This window comes from Pongo pygmaeus, chromosome 8 (assembly GCF_028885625.2).
Source record: "Pongo pygmaeus isolate AG05252 chromosome 8, NHGRI_mPonPyg2-v2.0_pri, whole genome shotgun sequence".
Classification (NCBI taxonomy): domain Eukaryota; kingdom Metazoa; phylum Chordata; class Mammalia; order Primates; family Hominidae; genus Pongo; species Pongo pygmaeus.
In genome coordinates, this window is record NC_072381.2 from 72,464,703 (window position 1) to 72,483,544 (window position 18,842).

An 18,842-nucleotide genomic window follows, 5' to 3' on the forward strand; every position below is an offset into this window, starting at 1 on the left:
CTGTAAAGGCCGTATCTACTCAGCCCAGGGCCGCTCAAGTTCTGCCTCTGACCCAGCCCCTGACATGTCTGCCAGCCTGGCTCTCCTGCCCCTGCTCTCCTTCCCAAACTGGCTCTACTTCTCAGCTCCCCGCACTCGCCAAAACCCCTTGCTTGGCTGTTCAGCTCACTGCGGGCCCCCTTCCTTGGATATAACTTAGCCATTCGTTCTCCAGCCCCTCTCCCTCTGCTTGTGGGTCTCAGTCTCCCAGAGGCCAGCCCTCTGCTCCCACCCCTCACTGAGCACAGGGGTCAGGAAAAGTGCAGAAGGTGGAGCCGGCGGCCTGCTGCTGTGGTGAGGCCGGGGCTCCTCGGTTCTAATCCTGCCCAGACTCTACATGGGAGGCCCCTCCCCCTCTCTGAGCCTCAGTTTCCCCTTCTGAGAGGGCTGTGTTAGACCATCCCTGGGATCCTTTCCACCCTGACGTGTGGTGATTTTATTAAAGCCCCGTGGTTCAGGGCTCTGGGAAAATAACAAGCCCTTCTTCCCACAGCCTTGATATCTTGCTGGCTTCATTACCCACACCGCTGTTTTGGTCCCTAAGGAAGCACATGTGAGGGGAGCCTCGCTGGTTTTCTCAAGCTCCCAGCCATGGGGTGGAGGGTGCTAGTGAACACACAGGACCCAGCACTGCACACAGAGACATCTGTGAGGGTGAGTGTGGGCTGGCCCTCTGGCAAGACCAGTAGTGCGTGCCTGGGTCAGTGAACCCGGACTCGTATCTGCTCCATGGGCTTCCAGAAACAAAGGCTGGTTCCCGGGAAAGCCGGATCACCCCATCCGGAGGAGAGCAAGCCCTTTCTCTCTTCTGCGTGTAAACAGCAGGGCCGCCTCGCAGCTGCTGTAGTTTCGTGGCTAGAGGGCAGGTCCCTCAGAACCCTTCCAAGGGACTGTAATTTAGGTATATTTAGCCAGGCCACTTTCCTTAACATCAACATCGGCACCCGAGGCCTGGTTGGGCTGACCACATCACATGCAGTGGCCTCCCCACCCAGGGCCACAGCCGCCCTCGCTGTCCCCTCATCCCCAGCCTAAAAGCCCTTTTCATCAACTCACCCATCCCCCCAATACCCCGAGGAAGAGCAAAAACAACTTACAGGGGGGCCGCGGGGACCAATGATGGACAGCCCAGCGTCTCCAGGGGACCCCTGCGGGGAGAGAGGAAGGGGGAGAGGGAGCGAGCGGCAGGGAGGTATGGAGAAGAGGAGCGGGAAAGAGAGGAGCCAAAGGGAAGGAGCTGGCAGGGGGCCCGGAGCAGGACGCCGGCCCCATGGGACAGGAGAGGGACGCCAGGGGACGTGGAGGGCCCCGAGAGGATCAGCAGAGTCAACACAGAGGGTACAGGGGCAAGGAAGGAGCATTCGGGACAGGTTGGGAAGGGCAGGTAGTAAGGGGAAGCAGCAGGAGGGAAAGGAGAAGAGGTGTCAGTGAGAACACAGGACATGGGGTTCCGGGGAGACAGGGTGGTGGGACCCCAGGCCGGGGAAGCGAGAAGAACAGGATCCATTGGAGTGGCGGGAAACAGGGAGACACAGAGAGAGAGAGGAGACTTAGCAAGGCTGCCCAGGCCCGAGTCCCTCCCCGGCCCAGCCCAGGATGCTTTCCAGCCCCACCCCCACCGCCCCGCAAACACCCATCCGGCCACACACCCTGCAACTGCTGAACAGTGACCTGCCCGAGAATGGGGCTGTGAAAACAGAGGAGGGGGACACAAGCAACATGCGGGCTGTGTGGACTCAGCATCCCTGACCCTGAAAGGCTGAGCTGCCTCAAATTCCCTAGTCCCGGTTTCAGAATGACACGGACGGGTGAAGGCCAGGGCAGATTTGTCAGCTCTGAGAGGAAGGCAGATGCTGCTGAATGAGGAGCTCAAAGTGCTGTCAAGGGTGGCTGAGCTAGCTAGACAAGCGCCGTGTGTGTGTGTGTGTGTGTGTGTGTGTGTGTGTGTGTGTGGTGTCCCCAAGTTCAAGGTCCTACTCTGCCAGGAAAAGTCACAAAACCTCTCTGAGCCCACATACCTCCTCTGTGAACAGGGATGCTGAGAGCGGCTCTGTTGCCCTTACGGGAAATGCATTTTGGAAAATGTCATACCTTACAGGCAGGCGAGGGGTGATTTCAAATTAGTAACTGTTTATGTCATGGCAATGATACAATAATTTTTATACAAGGCGGTGTAGTGTCATGGTTAAGAGCCAGAATGCTTGGGTCTGAAGACCAGCTCTGCTACCCACCAGCTGTATGACCTTGGGCAAGAGACTTAATGTCCCCGTGCCTGTTTTCTCATCTGTAAGGATACAGATAGCGCCTGTCTCATAGCATGGATGTGAAGATGTCATGTGATGATGTAAAGTACTTAAAACAATGCCTGGTCCATGGAAGGGGTCATGTGTCTTTCTCCTAGGCAGTTTACCCTCATGCCAATGTGGAGCTGACAGTCTAGTTCGATTTTGGGGACAGAATAGCATGGTAGGTAGGGGCCCCAGCCTTGGAGTCAGACACACTGGGGCACCTCTCCATCTCTGTCACATTCTAGCTGTGTGACCCAGGGCATGTGACTTGGCCTCTCTGTGCCTTGTGTAAATGAGAATATTAAAGCTTCCCTGAAAAGGTTATGTCAGTGCTAGTTGGGAAAACAGACAAAATACTTAAAACTGCACCTGACACAGTTTGTGTTTAATACACGGCAACTGTATTATAATTGTTGAGGTTGTTATTTTGGAGATGGGAAACTATTGCAGAAATACTGCATTACAGACAGGGAAGTACAGAGCCGGGCACCGGGAGGTCTGGCTTGGAGCCCCTGCTCATCACTATTGCTGCGCGATCTTGGGCCAGCCCTGCTCCTTCCTTGGGCATCAGATGAGTTTCCTCATCTGCAGAGTGAACTCTTTAGAAGTGTTGTGCTTGGCCAGGCGTGGTGGCTCACGCCTGTAATCCCAGCACTTTGGGAGGACAAGTGGGTGGATCACCTGAGGTCAGGAATTCAAGACCAGCCCGGCTAACATGGTAAAACCCTGTCTCTACTAAAACTGCAAAAATTAGCTGGGTGTGGTGGCATACACCTGTAATCCCAGCTACTCGGGAGGCTGAGGTAGGAGAATTGCTTGAACCCAGGAGACGGAGGTTGCAGTGAGCTGAGATCTCGCCACTGCACTCCAGCCTGGGTGACAGAGCGAGACTCCATCTCAAAAAAAAAAAAAAAAAAAAAAAAAGAAGTGTTGCTCTCAGAAACCTCTCAAGAACCCCCCAGGGCTGATGTTCCAGGATGGCTTCTGGGTTTCTGACTTCCCGGGGGGCTCTATTCCATAACCGCTGGGGTCCCCCTGGGCAGTTCCAGCTACACAAAAGAGCAATTGGCCAGAATGATGAGGCCTCATGCTGTCAGGGCAGGGCAGGGCAGGGGAGACCTCCTCAGCTGGGAAAGCTGGGACCGCCGCCCAGGAATCCCAAGACTGCTGCCCAATGTTATGGAAGCTGTTAGGAAACGGGGCCGTGAGAGGCTGTGAGGGCAGCAGGCCCAGCCAGCACCCTCTGCTGGGGCTTTCATCAGGGGGAGGGCTGAGAGGCTGTCCATCAACAGTCCACCTGGAGGAGGAGGCTGGGTGCAGGGCAGAAGGGGAAAGCGTGGACTCACCTTCTCGCCTGGTTGGCCCTTTACTCCCTGGGGCAGCCACATGCAACACAGGGTGCAGGAAGGGAAAGGGGGGAGAGAAAAAAGAGGGGATGAGAAAGAGGCACCCACACAAGAATCCATGTTCATGGCACAACAACCAAACAGAAGAAATCACTGTGAAATAAGAAACAAAGCAAAACACAGATGCTGACACATGGCAGGTCCACATCCAACAAGCACAGCATGTGTCATGTGGAAGGCGGCTGCTGCCATGTGCAGCTGCTCCAGATAACTGAGAAACAGTGGCTGGGGCTGTAAGAGGCCCTCTTGAGGCACGTACGTGTGTGTGTGTTTGTGTGTGTGTGTGAGAGAGAGAGAGAGAGAGAGAGAGAAAGCGAGACAATGGGAGAGAGACAGAGATAGAGAAAAGAGAACAAGATCCCACCTAAGTCAGGAAATCCTCCCCAGAAGCCACGGCCCCAGCTGGCCAGGACACTCTGAGGTTGGGGTGGGGATCGAGGGGAATTGCCCCAGGACTGTGTTGTGATGCTGGTGTCTAGGAGGTTTGCAGGTCCAGCTGAACACCAAGAACAAAGCTTTGCCAAGCTAGACAAGCCTGGAGTCCTTGGGCCTGGCCGGGCAAGGTGGAGGGAGGGGGCGTGGAGAATCACAGGAGGCCAGAAGGCAGGACACACACCTCTGGAAGGATGGAGCATGGGTCAGTGATGCAGACGAGGCTGGTTAGGTGGCCAAGGGTCCCTTGCAACCACAATGACCAGTAGATGGACAGTCCCAATCCACCCTGCTCTGGACAGGCCAGTGGGGCCACCTCTGGTAAACCCCAGGGATGACCCAGGCATGTCACACCTACCGGCCACCTCACTGCTTATCAGGTGGCTCATGCCAGGACCCCTACTGGGCAGCCAAATGGGCCCATTGTCTCATTTAAAATAGCACCAGCAGCCAGAGTAGCTTGAAAATAGACCTGCTAAGAAGGAAGCAGGGAGACCTCCTGAAGCTCCCCTCCTTCTTCCCCCACTGCTATGGGAGGGAAGTGTGGACACTTCTTGGGGGGAGGTGACCACAGGGCCCAAGAAGGAGGACAGCACGGACAGGCCCAGAGCTGTCACTTTGCATTTTGCAGCCTTCCCTGTGGGCCTGTCTCTGCACTCAGGGGAGAGGCTCCTGAAGCTTCCCTGGGAGCAGGGACTTTGGGGTCCCACAGCTGGCTTGGGCACAAACCCCAACTCCACCCTATTTCGGGTGCAGTGAGTCTCAACATCTTCATTTGGAAGACAGGGGCTCAGAGGGCTATGGTAACGTAGGTGACTGGCTCAGGTCCACATGCGCAGGCCCTTGGGAAAGGATGGCTGAATCATGTTTCTCTGCTCTGTACAGAGCCTGTGACGGCTTGGGAGGACTCAGGATCTGGAGTTAGAAAACAGAAGAAAACAGACAGGGCCGGGCAGCAATTCCACTGTGCTCTGCTCTGGGAATTGGTGGGAGAGCTTCGCGTGGGGCAGCCCAGGGCTCCCAGCCTCCATGCCTCCATAGACAGGCCTTGGGTGGGCCCTGGGGAGAACAAAGCTCTGTGACATGGAACACTTGCCCTGAACTCTGAAATATCCCAGGCCTCTGGGGCTTCATTCTAAGGATCAGACCCTCCTCAGAGCTGCAAGGCCACTGGGGGTGGGTGGTTAGTGGGGAGTAGTAATATTGTCAGGATCAAGAGCGCAGGTTTGGAGTTGGGCTGTCTGAGTTCAGATTTCTGCTCAGCCACTTTCTGACTGTGCGAACTTGGGAAGGACAGTTAGCTACTGAGCCTCAGTTTTCTCATCGGAAAAGTAGGGGTGGAAACTGTCTACCTCATGCAGTTCTTGTGAAGTCTGAGTAAGCTAACATAAGGCTCTTAGCACAACGCCAGCAAGCAGTTAGCACTAGCAAGGGTCAGCTATCATTTGGATGCCTTTTCTCAACCTCTGAGCACCGGCAGACTCACATCAGGCAAGCAAATTCACACAAGGATGCTACACCCACTCCTACAGCCAATCCCATGAGATTCTGAGGCAAAGCTGAGAATGACATGGGGGTGGTCAGGGGTCCTGGGGAGCCAGGTGAGGCAGAGGCTGATGGGAAGTTAGGAGTCACATGGGGAGAGTGGCCGAGGCCAGTGTCCCAGCCCAGGCTGGGGAGTGGTGAGGGTGGGGCATGGCCATCACTGCCTTAGGCTGCTGTCTTTATAGCCCTTTGTAGACACTGAGGGGCTGATGCTGGCCTTCCCATTTCTGGGAAACACCCTCTCCATCAAACATTCTCATCTCCCCTTCTCTATCTTCATTTTCCAGCAAGAAACAGGGAATGTTTTAACTCTCAGCCTCCTCCTGAGGACTTGGAGGTACCACCTGGGACCAAGCCCTGTCTTCACCATCTCTTAGTGCATCTCTGTCTACAGAGACGGCCTCTGGGAACCCTGGCTCCACCGAGGGGTGGTTGCAGGAGCAGCTGTGAATCTGAGGATGAGCTGCCAGCTTTGGGGGGCGGAGTGGGAGTCCTCCTGATATCGAGGCTCAGTTTGTTCCTGCCATTCCCAGCAGGTGACTAGCAAAGGGCTTTGTTCATGCAGCTTTATTGGGTTTTTCCTTTGCTGTGGCAGCTCTCTGGAGAGTAGTGCCGTACTGTGAGGTCTGAAGGACTGGAATACAACTTCCCTTCTCCTTCCTTGTCCCTCCCTAAAGCACACTGGGGCCTGGGGAAGGGAAAGTGCTGACCCCCTTCTTGGGCCTGGGGTAGACAGCACATTGCCATGGTTTAGAGGACAGGCCAGCACAGAGAAGCAAGCAATGGCCACCTGAGCAGGTGTAAATGGGCCAACTCACCACACGTCCAGGCATCCCAATGGCACCTTTGTCCCCCTGATGATGAAGGAGGCAGAAACAGTCAGATGTGGTTGGAACCAGGCTAGCATGTGAAGGACCCTATAGGCAAACCGTGCACCTGATTTAGGGCACAGCTAACCCAGTTTGCAGCAGGGACGACATCCCATATGATGCCCAAGCATCATGTAGATACACTCCCTATGCAGCTCCCAAGGACTCTTCAGGAAGCAGCCACTGCTATGGCTATGTGTACTTAGGCATGAGTGTTGTGGAAAGAGCACGGAAGGAAGAGTCTGGTCCCAGCCTGGGCCTCAGTTTCCCTATGCCTTTCCAAGGCCCTTGCTCCCTTAGACTTCACTGTTGCATCGATTCCAGCCATGGCCAGGATGTGCCTCATCTTTATCACGCACAACTTCAAGGCACAGAGCAGGGTGACTGGCAGCTCCCATGTGACAGATGGGTGAATCACTTTCCTTGGTCTGTCTCTGCCAGGGCTGGAGAGCAGTGCTCCTCCCCAGCCCCTGGTTTGAGAAAGCAACCTCTGGAGTCTTTCTCCGCTCCTCCCTCCTCTCGGCCACCTCCAGTACTGACAGGAAGGACCACGAGCCATGTGGATTCAGCCGAATCACGAGTTGCAGATGCTCCAAGGGAAATGCTTTGTTTTGTAGCCAGGGGTTACATCTTCTCACTCTGGAAATCTGCTTATTAAGTTTTGTTCCTCCCTCTTTTGGTAGAAAATATTTTTTTGCCATCATATGCGTGCAGACATCATAAAACCTGGGGTGGGGCCTAGAGTTTGCTAGGAGCCTGGAACGATGGAAAGCAATAGGGTGCAGAGAATCAGGTGGTTTGTCCAGCCTGCTGGACAGGAGGGGACTGCATGGGCATTTCTGGGGTGACTCTGCATCTGCTAACCCCACTGAGGCACAATGCCTTGAGGAAGAATGAGCATCCACCATGTATGTGGGGCACACCTGGGAGAAGCAACTATTTCTGAAATTAGGCTCTTAAAATTAACACATAAGGTCAAGACCAACGGTGGCTTTGTGTAAAATGTTCCACTTTTACTAAAGAGTGGCAGAGTAGCAGTGCAGACTAGAAGCACTGACTCTTCCCTTAACCTTCCTGAGCAACAGTTCTGTGGAGTGGGGGTGACGAGAGCTTCTTTCTCATGGGGTTGCTGGGAGGATGCCACGTGATGCTGTCTCTGAGAAGCATGTGGCTAGTGCCTGGCCTTTGGTGTTGAGTAAATGGCATCTGCTCGTGTAAAGCCTAGCACAGCCGCGGGCAGGTGAATTTCATCAGCATGTTTGTACTCCACACCTTTTGCTTTGTACACCAGGGGCTCACATCCACCATCTTTTTGAGTGTTACTCCTAGGACCCTTCACACGGAAGCATCAACAAGACCATGACCCGTGGATCTGAAATTGGCCCTGCCTACGAAGGACCCCAGGCCAGGGCTGGTCGTCGGCTGTGGCAGCCCCACGGTCCACTCACTCTTGGGCTTTTGAATGATATTTCAGGATGTGTGTTTTGGTTTCTTTTTCATTTCTTTTTTAAAACTAATGCTCTTTGCAGTCCTGGCCATAAAATGCTTGGGTTAGGGATGGGTGTAGAATGGCCAGGGACTGGAAACTATGTGTAGCAGCCGCTGCTCTGTCAATTGCCCCCTAAATGCTTTTTAAAGGTGGATGTTGTAAGAAAAAAACAAAGTCTGCCCACATTCCCCTCAGTCATCTGATGTTTCCCCTCCTTGGATTTCATGGGACCAATTCACCCGTCCTCCTTTGCGCTGGGGCTCTTACTGGGAGAGTTTCAATTTGCAAGTCTGAACATTCCCCCACATGCATTTCATTAAGAAAGCCACTGCTAGGCATGAATTTTAGAAGCTGTTGGATTAGTCCAAAGGTTACAGTATAATCCATGTCTAAAAGGGGAGTCATTAGGTAAGAGGGAGGAACATAAGGGTCTGGAATCTCATGGATGTGGCCTTTGGTATAGGGAGACAGGGCAGACTGGTGCCAGCCTCAGGCCAGGGTGCTCTCCATACCCGATTCCGGCCCCCTGACTGGCTGCAGCATCTTGCCTGGGTCACTCCGCATCTGAGGGCCCATGGTACACATACCCAGTACTCAACTCATCCATGCCCCAAGCTAGACTCCACAGAGCAATGTCTTAAAAGACTTTAAAGATGGGTTTTGAAGGTGAAGCACAGACCACAAGCAACAGCAGTATGGAATGGTGTGGGCCTCTAACAGGTCCCCACCTGAAGCTTGGACAGATGGACAAACTATTTTACCTTCCTGACTCTCATGTATAAAACAGGTTTATAATCATACCCATTTCACTGAGGTGTTGAACAAGCTGAATGTGTGAAAGGTGATAAATTCAGTGCCTGGCTCCTCTTATGGTTTCAATAAGAGATGGCTATCTTTTTTGTCCCAAAGTCCCCATGGTTACTTGGCACAGCCTCTCTAGAATTGGGACATGGTAATTGAGGGAAAACAAAGTTTTTGAGTCCGCTTTCTTACCAGCAGGCATAGGAGGAACGGTGGTTTGAATGTCAGCTGCTATGCAGGGGGATAGTCAGTGTGCCAGTGGGCTGCCCATCCCTGCAGCTGCCCATGGTAGGGTCATCAGTCTGGAAGTCAGCTGCAGCTTTGGAAGGATCTGCATACTGTAATTTGTCTGCCTGGGGCAAAGGGGCACCAAGGGCTATAGCTAAAGATGCCCCAGCAGGGTCCTCTCTAGATCTCAAAGGAGGAAGGAGCTGAGGTGACTTCACCCTAAGCTATAGATCAGGGACTCTGGAGAGTGGCCTGTCACCCAGATACACCTGGAGAAAAACCAGCCACCCAACCTAGCCAGTCCTCAGACTGAGAAAGAGCACGTAAAAGAGATGCAAAGGAAAGAAGAAACAAAAGTGACTTACTGGGAGTCCGGGTCTTCCAGTGGGACCCTGAAATGAAGAGTGACGTTTACATAGGTCAGGCAGGTATCGTAACACCTAACTGTTGAACACTGTCCCAACCAGCTGTGTGACCTTGGCACACCACTTGGGTGAGCCTTTGTTATTTTATGAAAAAAATGAAGGGGGAGCCTTGATCACTAAGGCTTCTAAAGCTTCCTTCCAGTTCTGGCTCTGAAGAAAGCCCACCTGTGTTCACCTCTTGGCTCTGCCACTTACTACCTGGGTAACCTTCAGCAAGTGTCTTGGTCTCCCTGTGCCTCAGTATTCTCATCTTGAAAATGGAAGAATAATCATTACCTATCTATTAGGATCAAATGAGAGAATGTATGTAAAGCACTGAGCACAGCGGCTGGCATATAGCAAATCCTAAATAAATGCAGCTATTACCATGATTATTAGAAGAGAGGAGGACTGGCCAGAGACGGGCATGGGGCTGGCCTTGGTTCCTCCCTCCAGAGACCCTGCTGTCACATACAGTTTCTCTCCTTCCAGACATCCCACTGTTCCCATAAACCGAAGGCAGAACCAGGAGTAGGTCTTGGGGCGTTCCCTGGGAGACAAGCCCCTCTTCCTCTTGCTTCTAAACTTCCTGTCCCCCAATGTCACAGAGTGGGCTGAGAAGTGGGGCAGTGACCTCCCATCCCAGGGAAGGGAACGGGCCAGGGTGAGGAGGGTCCAACCTCATGCAGTGGGTCTACTCTGAATAGGAACAGAAGGGGAAATTTGCTTACTGTGTCCTTACAACCAACATCATCCACACTGTGCCACCCTTACAGGGACACATGAGGGAAACTTATTTTAGGCCCCATTCTCAGGAAAAACTGTGCTTCGCCCAAGCATCAGGCGCCCTCCTACCTTACTGCAGCCTGACCCTTGCCAAAGCTCTGCTTTCCTCTTTACTCTGGCCACCGAGAAGCTCAGAGCCAAGTGTGTGGCTCATCTGCACAGGATGCTGCAGTGCCATGGCTCTGGATTCCCTTTGCTTTCCTGCCTCTGTTCTCCACCCCTCACCTCCTGTTTCCTTATGTAGCTTGTCAATCCCCCTAAAATGTTTCTTGGAATGAGATGGGGTAGAAATAAATAAAACAATAAAATTCATTAACAAAAATCCACAAAATCATAATTTCTTCCTTAAAATGTAAGGTTTACCCAGCCACTTGGGAGACTGAGGAAGGAGGATGGCTTGAGGTCAGGAGTTCATGACCAGCCTGGGCAACATAGCAAAACCCCGTCTCTAAAAAAAAAAATTAAAAAAATTAGCCAGGTGGGGGGCATACGCCTGTTGTCCTAGCTACTTGGGAGGCTGAGGCAGGAGGGCCACTTGAGCCCATGAGATCGAGGCTTCAGTGAGCTTTGATCGCACCACTGCTCCCCAGCCTGGGTGAGAGAGTGAGACCCTGCCTCTCACTCTCTTGCCTAAAAAAGTTTTTTCTTTTTTTTTTCTAAAAAAGAAAAAAAAATTAAAGGTTTGCAAAAAACCTTTGGGCATCATCTAGGGAAGCCTTATGCTTTTAGGATTAAATGAATTAATATATCCTAAGTAAAAAAAATATATATATACGTACACACACACACACACATATTCCTTACAACATCCATATGAAGCAGACACCATTACTGTTCTAATTTTACAGATGAGGGGACTGAGGCAGAGAGAGGTTAAGTAACTTGCTAAGGTTACACAGCAAAAAGTGGCAGTGCCAGGATTTGATTGCAGTTGGTCTGGCCCCAGAGCCCATGCTCATAATCACTATGTTACACTGCCTCCATAAAAACATAACAGTGTCTAACACACAGTAAGTGTTAGATACTATTTCAGCAAGGATCATATTCAACAAGGCCTGGCAGCTGCTGGCAAATATTTCCCTATATTCCTTCAGAGAAAGATATATCCCTACTTCCCTTGGTCATCTGTTTTCAGTCTCATAGTTCCCAGTATTAGGAAATTCTCCCTTAAATCGAATCCAGGGATGGCCAATAGATGTCAGCTTGAGCACTGACGCCAATGGATTGGGAGTAACTGACTAATGCGTTACGTTAAAAAGCCTCCTAATTGATTAGCAATGTCTGCTAGGGACATGATGGGTGGGGCAGTGGTGGCTGAAAATTTGCTTCCACCTAAATGGTTCCTGCTGCAGCTTTAATCCATCCTGCACAGTTGTGTTCTTCAGGCACTGGCCGACCTTGTGCCCACAGAAATCTGGGTCTTCCTGTTGGAGGACAGAGCCAGCCACCAGGATACACCCAGATGGCATCAGACAGGCATCTCAGAGCCCCTCTCTCTGGCCACCAGCATTCTTCTTTTGCAGGAAGCAGAGATAACAGGGCTGAGGAGGTGATTCCTGCCCTGGCCAGCTTCCCATTTCCTCCTCCTCCTGCCTTGTGGTTTCAGCCAGCACTGGGCAAAGGTTCAGGGCTCTTCTTCTGAGCTGGGCTCAGAATGTGGGGAAAGCTACCTGGGCCTTTCTTCTTCACTCTGTGGGCAGAGACTGAGTGAAGGATCATCCCCTTCCCATCATGGGCTCCTTCAGCACAGACCCAAAGGGGTCTGGGAACAGTCCCTGGGTCGGGCCAGCACAAGCTCTCAGAATGCAAAATTCCTATTGAGGAAAGGACCCTCAAGTCAGGCAGGGACTCAGAGCTGTCCTGGCATCCTGGCCCTGGGGATGAGGTGTGTGCAGGAGGCTGTAGCATCCTGCCCCTGGGGGTGAGGTGTGTGCAGGAGGCCCCAAGGCAGGGTGGGGGCAGTTGAGGGCTCTTGTGGCTTCCTCAGAATGAGACAGGAAAAAGCAGCACATTTCCCACAGGTGAAAGCTCTCTATGGCAGAGTTTATTTTGGAAGATGGATGATAGGAATTAAGATCTGACACACCAAATGTGCCATAATAAATTATCCTTCCTTTCAAGTAATGACATGACAGGTCCTGCCTCACTGTGATGTGTCAGGGGCCATGGGATCCTCAGCGTGGGTGCAAGGGCCTTTCAGGGCACAAATGGAGTCTTCGATAATGGCCTTTACTGAAAATGAAGCAGGCGGCTCCCACAGGTACACATCAAGAGGAAAACAGCTATGGAAATGACTTCTCCAAGGCAGGGATGATGATAGGGTTGATTTCAGCAACCTTGAGAAAGATCTGATGCGAGGGCTGGGCCCTTTCAATTCCTATCTCCAGCTCCCCCAGCGCCCTCTGGTCTTTTGTTGGGATATCAAAGGCAGGTGCTCCTGTTCTCTGGATCCATTACTTGAGGGAGGCAGTCTCCTTGAGCTCTTCTCAGGTTCTCTGGAAGTGGCTCCACTCCCCGCCCCACCCTGGGCTTCCTAGCAAGGCCAGGAAGGAGTGCGGCATGCTGCCTATAATTTATGTGCTGTCTCCCAGTCTAACCGGCTGACACCGCTCTGTCTTACATAAACATTGCCACCACCACCACCACCTGCCCAAAGTGGCCAGAATGGAGCTGCCCACTCAGGGGTGTGGACGTGAGTCCTCTGGAGCAGACCACGCTTGGAGCCAGCTTGATGACCTGTTTTCTGAGACCTTTCAAGGAATAGAACTGAGGAGAGATGATTTCTTTTCCTCTAATACCTGGTGCTTTTTTTTTTTTTTTTTTTTTTTTTGACTCCAATAGCTTCTCTGGGGACAAAGGAACTGAGCTAATTAGACGGAAAGCCACTCTTTTATATTGAAATTTGGGGCCTGCTTTGCCCTGGGGGCAGCCATTGTCTTGCCCTGGAGGGGTGCAGAGGTGGGTGAAAAGCAAAATGGTAGCCTCCTCACCACAAGAGGCATTCTGGAGGGACCCCTCAGGAGCCTGCACAGGCCCCCCACAAGACAGCAGGGGCCCAGCTTTCAGTGCCCCCACCCAGAACCCCGTTACCGGCAGGTGACACAGGCCTTTCAGATGCATGAGACCCTCAGCTTGAGTACTTACAGGAGGTCCTGAAAGAGAGAAAGAAAATGCCTAGGTCAGTGTCATTGCTGTAGGGGGCGGTGGGGAGGCTGCCTTGGAAGCAGTGTCCAAGGATTCATCAGCGGAGGGGTTTCCATCTGGTCTTCGAAGTTTGTCTTTTCCTGGCCCACTTTCACCAATATAATCTCTTCCCCCTTTATTTCATCTCCATATTTTCATAATTGGATGAGAAATCCAGAGGTCTGGGCCCCAGGCTCAGCCCTGCTGGGGACCTGCTGGTGGCCCTTCTGCCTCAGCTTCCCACCTCACAAAATGGGCTCTTCGGGACCTGCCTGAACTTGTGTACAAGGCTGCTTTGCAGAACACGGGACAGCAGGCACCGAGGCACACTGAGAAAGGTGGAAATAACAGATCCTGTAGAGATGAGGATCGTTAGCATGCCCATGTCCTCACTGTGCCACGTCAGGGAGGGCCAGCAGGCAGGCAAGGGCGGGCGTGGATGGCCACTGTGCACCCTGCCTGAGGCCCATCGGCCCGTCCTGGTTTCTGTTTAGCAGTGAGTTAGGCACTTCACCCCTCCAGGGTCTGCCACCCACAGCCTCTTTCTCAAAGCCCCCTCTCGGGCTCCGGCCCCACCCTCCTCCATGCCTCTCTCTGTTTCTTTCTCTTTCTGGTGTCCACTCCCCACCTCCCTCCCACGGCCGCAGCAGCAGCCCTATCTCATTACTGGCAACAGCCAAGAATGACAAATTCAAGTGTTCCGAGAGGGAGAAAAAAGGAGTAGGGGTGGGGAGCAGGAGGGAAGGTTTAGAAAAGCAGCCCCAGAAAGATAGGGAAGGAAAGGCACTTCTGCGGAACATGAGCCACGAAACCCCGCCCTCCCGGCGATTCCCAGCTGGGCCTGGTGCGTCTGCCCGGCCCCTAGTGCCCTGGCCACGTTAACTCAGCTGCGACTCCTGTTGCTTCTTTTATGCTCGGCCAATAAAGGCTCCTATGTTTCCCTGTGCTCCTCCCGTTCCCAGAGCCGGCTTCCTTCTCTCCTCCTTTATCTGTCGGCTTCTCTGCCCTGGTCACCGTCCAGGAGGAAACAGCCTCTTTCACGCCGTCATGTTAAGGGAAACACAATGTTTTAGATTAAAAGCAACAGAAAAAGCCAAGAGGTGTAGAGCCTGGGTGAGCAAGCCCCAGGCCCGGGCCTTGCATGCAGGGCCCAGAACAAGCGGGAGGGAGCACGGAGCAGGGGGAGCATCTGGGAGCCATTAGGCTGAGTGGCAGAGGAACGTCACCCAGAATCTGAAAATATCCCCTGCGCGCAGCCTGCCAGAGGGGCCAGCTCAGCTGGGAAATCTGTGCCTCCTGGCTGGGGGAGATGTCCTCTGCATGAGAAGCAGGCTGGTGACAAAATTCAGCCTGTGGCAATTTTGGGATGCTTCAGCCACATGGAGGGCAGATGCCTTGCGCCTGCCAGGCCTGACGGGGCCCTGGCTCCCACTGTGGCAGGCTCTGGTGAGGCCCCCAGTGACACAGGCTGGAGCTCTGAGATGTCCCCAGTGACACAGGCTGGAGCTCTGAGGGCAGCCCTGCCTGTTGTTAGCACTCTCTGCTGCATAGGTGTCACCAGATGCAGCCAAGTAGCTGGCGCAAGACTCAAGGCTCAGCTGGGTGGCAGGAGGAGCAGTTTGCTGGGTCCACCCCTGGGGGATATAAATTCTACTGAAGATTTTGAGGGTTTTTACATCACCACGACTGCCACCACCACTGTCACTGCATACACCTCTATGCTCCTTATTAGGTGCCAGGCACAATTCGAGGGGTTTTCCATTATGCAATAAGTTCTATCATTCCCGCCTTGCAGATGAAGAAACTGAGGCCCCAGGGCCAAGCAGCTAATAAATGGTAGAGCTCTGGACCCTTCTCTACAGTGCCTCTCTCTCTGTCTCTCATTCAGAAAGCAACCTACCCCCCATCCCGCAATTGCCTGCAGACCAAGTCCTCTCCAGGCCTCCTCCTGCGATGCCTGTCATGGTCAGCCTCCAGCCCCCTTCTCTAGACTCAACCCTCTAATTTGTCTTTTACAGGCACCTTTGTCTTATGCAAGGGAATTTGGCTCTTCCAAGCTCAGCCAGGCTGCCGCTCCCCATACCTGTCCCTTACAGGGATTTCAGAAACAGGAAAATCCTCTTTGTGAGCTATTGCTGTGCCATAGAAGGGGAAGAGCTATACGGGTGCTATAAAAGACGACTTTCTCTCTCACACACCTTTTTTCCCCTGTTAAGGATGGTCTTCATGAGTCCCCTTGGAAAATCTTCAGGTGCCTTGGAAAACCCAACTGCCGTCCTGCCCCTGCCAACTTTCATCAAACAGGCCTGCATTGGGACAGCCCTGAGTTTCCAAGCAGATGCTTCCCCTGATGCTGTGTTCAATGCCTGGCAGCTCTAAGACACTGGGGAGCTGACAGCTTTGCAAAATCTAGCAGTGCCTGGATGTCACTAGTTGCTCTTCCATGTGGGCCACTTGGCTGTGCCCATTACCCTGGCCAGGCACCAAAGGATGGAGTCACTCCAAGGCATTACCAAGTCCCCACAGTACAGATGGAGAGAGAGAGGCCCGGGGAGATCCGTGACCATCCAGGGCCACGTTGTGGGCAGGTGATGGTGGTGGGACCAGCATTCAGTCTCCTGAATCCCCATCCTGGGGTCTTCCTCACAGAACACACCATATCTCATGCTGATCCTGCTGAGGTACAGCCCACACTACCACATCTTGAGAGAGGAGGAAGACACCTGGACTCTACCTATGCATCTGCTGCTTCCTCAGGAGGAACCTGTTTCTTGCAGCAGGGAGAACTATGAAGATTGTCCCAGCCCCCTCAGGCGGGCTAAGCAGCCCGCAAGCAGGGCTGTCAGGAGAGGGTCACAACAGCCATCCAGGGTGGGGACATTCTGCCTGAGACCTCCCTGCTGATGTCTGTCACTGCCTCTATGTCTGTCACTGCCTCAGCTACCTGCTGAGGCCACTACTGTTCTCCCCCAGGGTTTGACCCACCTCCTCCGAGCAAGGCGGCCATGCTCCCCCAAAATGGACACATAGGGATGGACCCCCATGAAGAATTCTGGGGTAGCATTCTGGGTCGTGCCTTTTTTTCAACCACTTTTTGTATGTTCGTTCATTCAACAAACACTTAACAATGCCTACTGTGTGAGTCACTGTGCTGGGCTATGGCTCTCTAAAGATGAATAAAGTATACTCATTGTCCTCTGAGGAAGGAAAACTTCATTTTTTTAAGCACTTATTATCTACCAGGCCTGATGCAAAGCTCTGATGATACAGAGATGAATAACTCATTTCCTCCTGCTGAGAAGCCAACAGTTTCCTATGTTAGAAAGCTGGAGAAATTCCAGAGATGAGAACTAAAACAAACATGAGGGTTTAAGGAAGAAAGGACTGCTGTAGGAGGATTCATTTTTTCATTCTTTCATTCATTCAATCAACATTTACTGAGTGCTCATTATGCGGCAGACATAGACACAGTGCTAAGCATGGTAACTATAACACCGCACTTCGTCTTTACAACAACCTTGTGAAGTTGACATTATCACCCCTTCCATAGACTTGGAACCTGAGGCTTAGAGATTAAGCAACCTGCCTAAGGTGGTCACCTTGCTCTTAGATGATGGCATCTGATTCTTAAAGTTTAAAAAATTTAATTTAATTTAATTTAACTTATTTTTTGAGATAGGATCTCACTCCGTTGCCCAGGATGGAGTACAGTAGTGCAATCATGGCTCACTGCAGCCTCAACCTCCCTGGGCTCAGGCAATCTTCCCACCTCAGCCTTCTGAGTAGCTGAGACCACACACCACACCTGGCTAATTTCTGTATTTTTTGTAAGGACGGAGTTTCACTATGTTGCCCAGGCTGGTCTCAAACTCCTGAGCTCAAGCTATCTGCCTGCCTCGGGCTCCCAAAGTGCTGGGATTATATGCATGAGTCACCATGCCTGGCCTCAGTTGATTGTTTAACTTTTATTTCCATATGGTAGGGCCTGGATGTGAACCTGGCGTCTCTTGCTGCAAAGCCTGTGTTCTCCTGGCTGGGGGTCATAAAGTTCTCAGGGGTGGAAGGGGCAGCTGGGCCCTCAGCCCCTTCTAAAGTGGTCAGGTAAGTCCCCTACCCCTCGACCCTAGACTTGGTGCCACCCAGTCTCTGGATCCAGTCCTGGTCCTGGACAGGGGGCATCAAGAGTGGCAGGGTGTTCCCAAGTTCAGTGTCATCTGAGCCATCTTCTGACTCTGCTTGACCGTTGGGCTCCCAGAAGCTGGGGTCCTAGCCCGCACCCATGCCTCCTGGTGCCTGCAGCTGACCACCTGCCACCAGCTCTGCCACATGCCCGACCCACCCATCTCTGCCAGGACAGGTGCTCTGCATCATGGGCTCCCCTCAGACCTTGGGTGACTAATGATATTGGTTACACTCTGCCTGCTGGAGCAGGGGTTCTCAGCTCAGGGGAATTTGGCTCCCCAGGGAATAGTTGACAATGTCTGGAGACATTCTGATTTCACAACTGGGAAGCTTCTACTGGTCTGTAGTGGGTACAGGCCAGGGATGCTGCTAAAAAGATAATGCACAGAGCCTCCTACCACAAAGACTCATCTAGTCCCACATGTGAATAGTGCTGAGGATGAGAAACCCCATGCTGGACTAATGGCACCAGATCTGCCTCAGGGCTCCCCCTGTGCCTCAGTCCCTATGACGCACGCCCTCACCCATGGCCCAGCCCTCACCGACCTGTGGTTTGCCAACTCTTGGGATCCCATTCTTCTACAGTTTGGCCTGTTCCACCTCCACCCAAGACCTCATCAGGACAAATAGTAATTTGTCTGTTATTCATCTATTGAGCATGTACTCTGTCTGACACTATGCTAAGACCCTTATTTCACTCGGTCTGCCCAACAACCCAGTGACGTATTGTTGGTTATTGTTCCCACTCTACAGATGAAAAAGCTGAGGCCCAGAGAGTTTATGGTGCATTCAAGGCTGCAGAACACATGCATCACTGGGCTGGTACTTGGCCCCAGGTCTGCCTGCCTCCCAGGACCATGGGCCCCCAAAGCTTGAAGGAGGCACATGGAGAAATAAAAGGAATAGCCTCTGCCTCAAAGAGCAGTGAAGAAGGGAAACACGAGTAGCTTTAAAAGCCATGAAAAGCAATTTGTCAGGGGCAGGCATGAGGGCCTGTGAAGGGACACTGGTGAGCTTTAAGGCAGCCTGTGTCTTCTGGGGTTAACCTCAAAGAGAACACCCAAGCCCTGTCTCGTACAGCCCTATGGCCCAAACCCTGACTTTCTAGGGAGGTCTGAGGCAGATTTCTGGGGTAGACCATCTGAATTTATTTGATGCCCCAGGAGCATGGTTGACAAATCATGCTTTGT

General features: G+C 52.5%; 1 protein-coding gene across 6 annotated transcripts in view; it reads right to left on the minus strand.

The window, feature by feature from the left end:
* The window catches only part of COL13A1 (collagen type XIII alpha 1 chain), a 156,456-nt gene that overhangs the window by 77,280 nt on the left and 60,334 nt on the right, over nucleotides 1–18,842 (minus strand). For 3 of the 6 annotated variants that reach the window (XM_063670525.1, XM_063670523.1, XM_054436979.2), the window contains exons 3-7: nucleotides 13,432–13,439; nucleotides 9,463–9,489; nucleotides 6,529–6,564; nucleotides 3,674–3,700; nucleotides 1,137–1,187 (exon numbers count right to left, since the gene is read on the minus strand). In XM_063670525.1, coding sequence (XP_063526595.1) covers nucleotides 1,137–1,187; nucleotides 3,674–3,700; nucleotides 6,529–6,564; nucleotides 9,463–9,489; nucleotides 13,432–13,439 — 149 coding nt within the window. The remainder of the gene's footprint in view (nucleotides 1–1,136; nucleotides 1,188–3,673; nucleotides 3,701–6,528; nucleotides 6,565–9,462; nucleotides 9,490–13,431; nucleotides 13,440–18,842) is intronic. The other 3 variants (XM_063670522.1, XM_063670524.1, XM_063670521.1) reach the window with 1 other exon arrangement.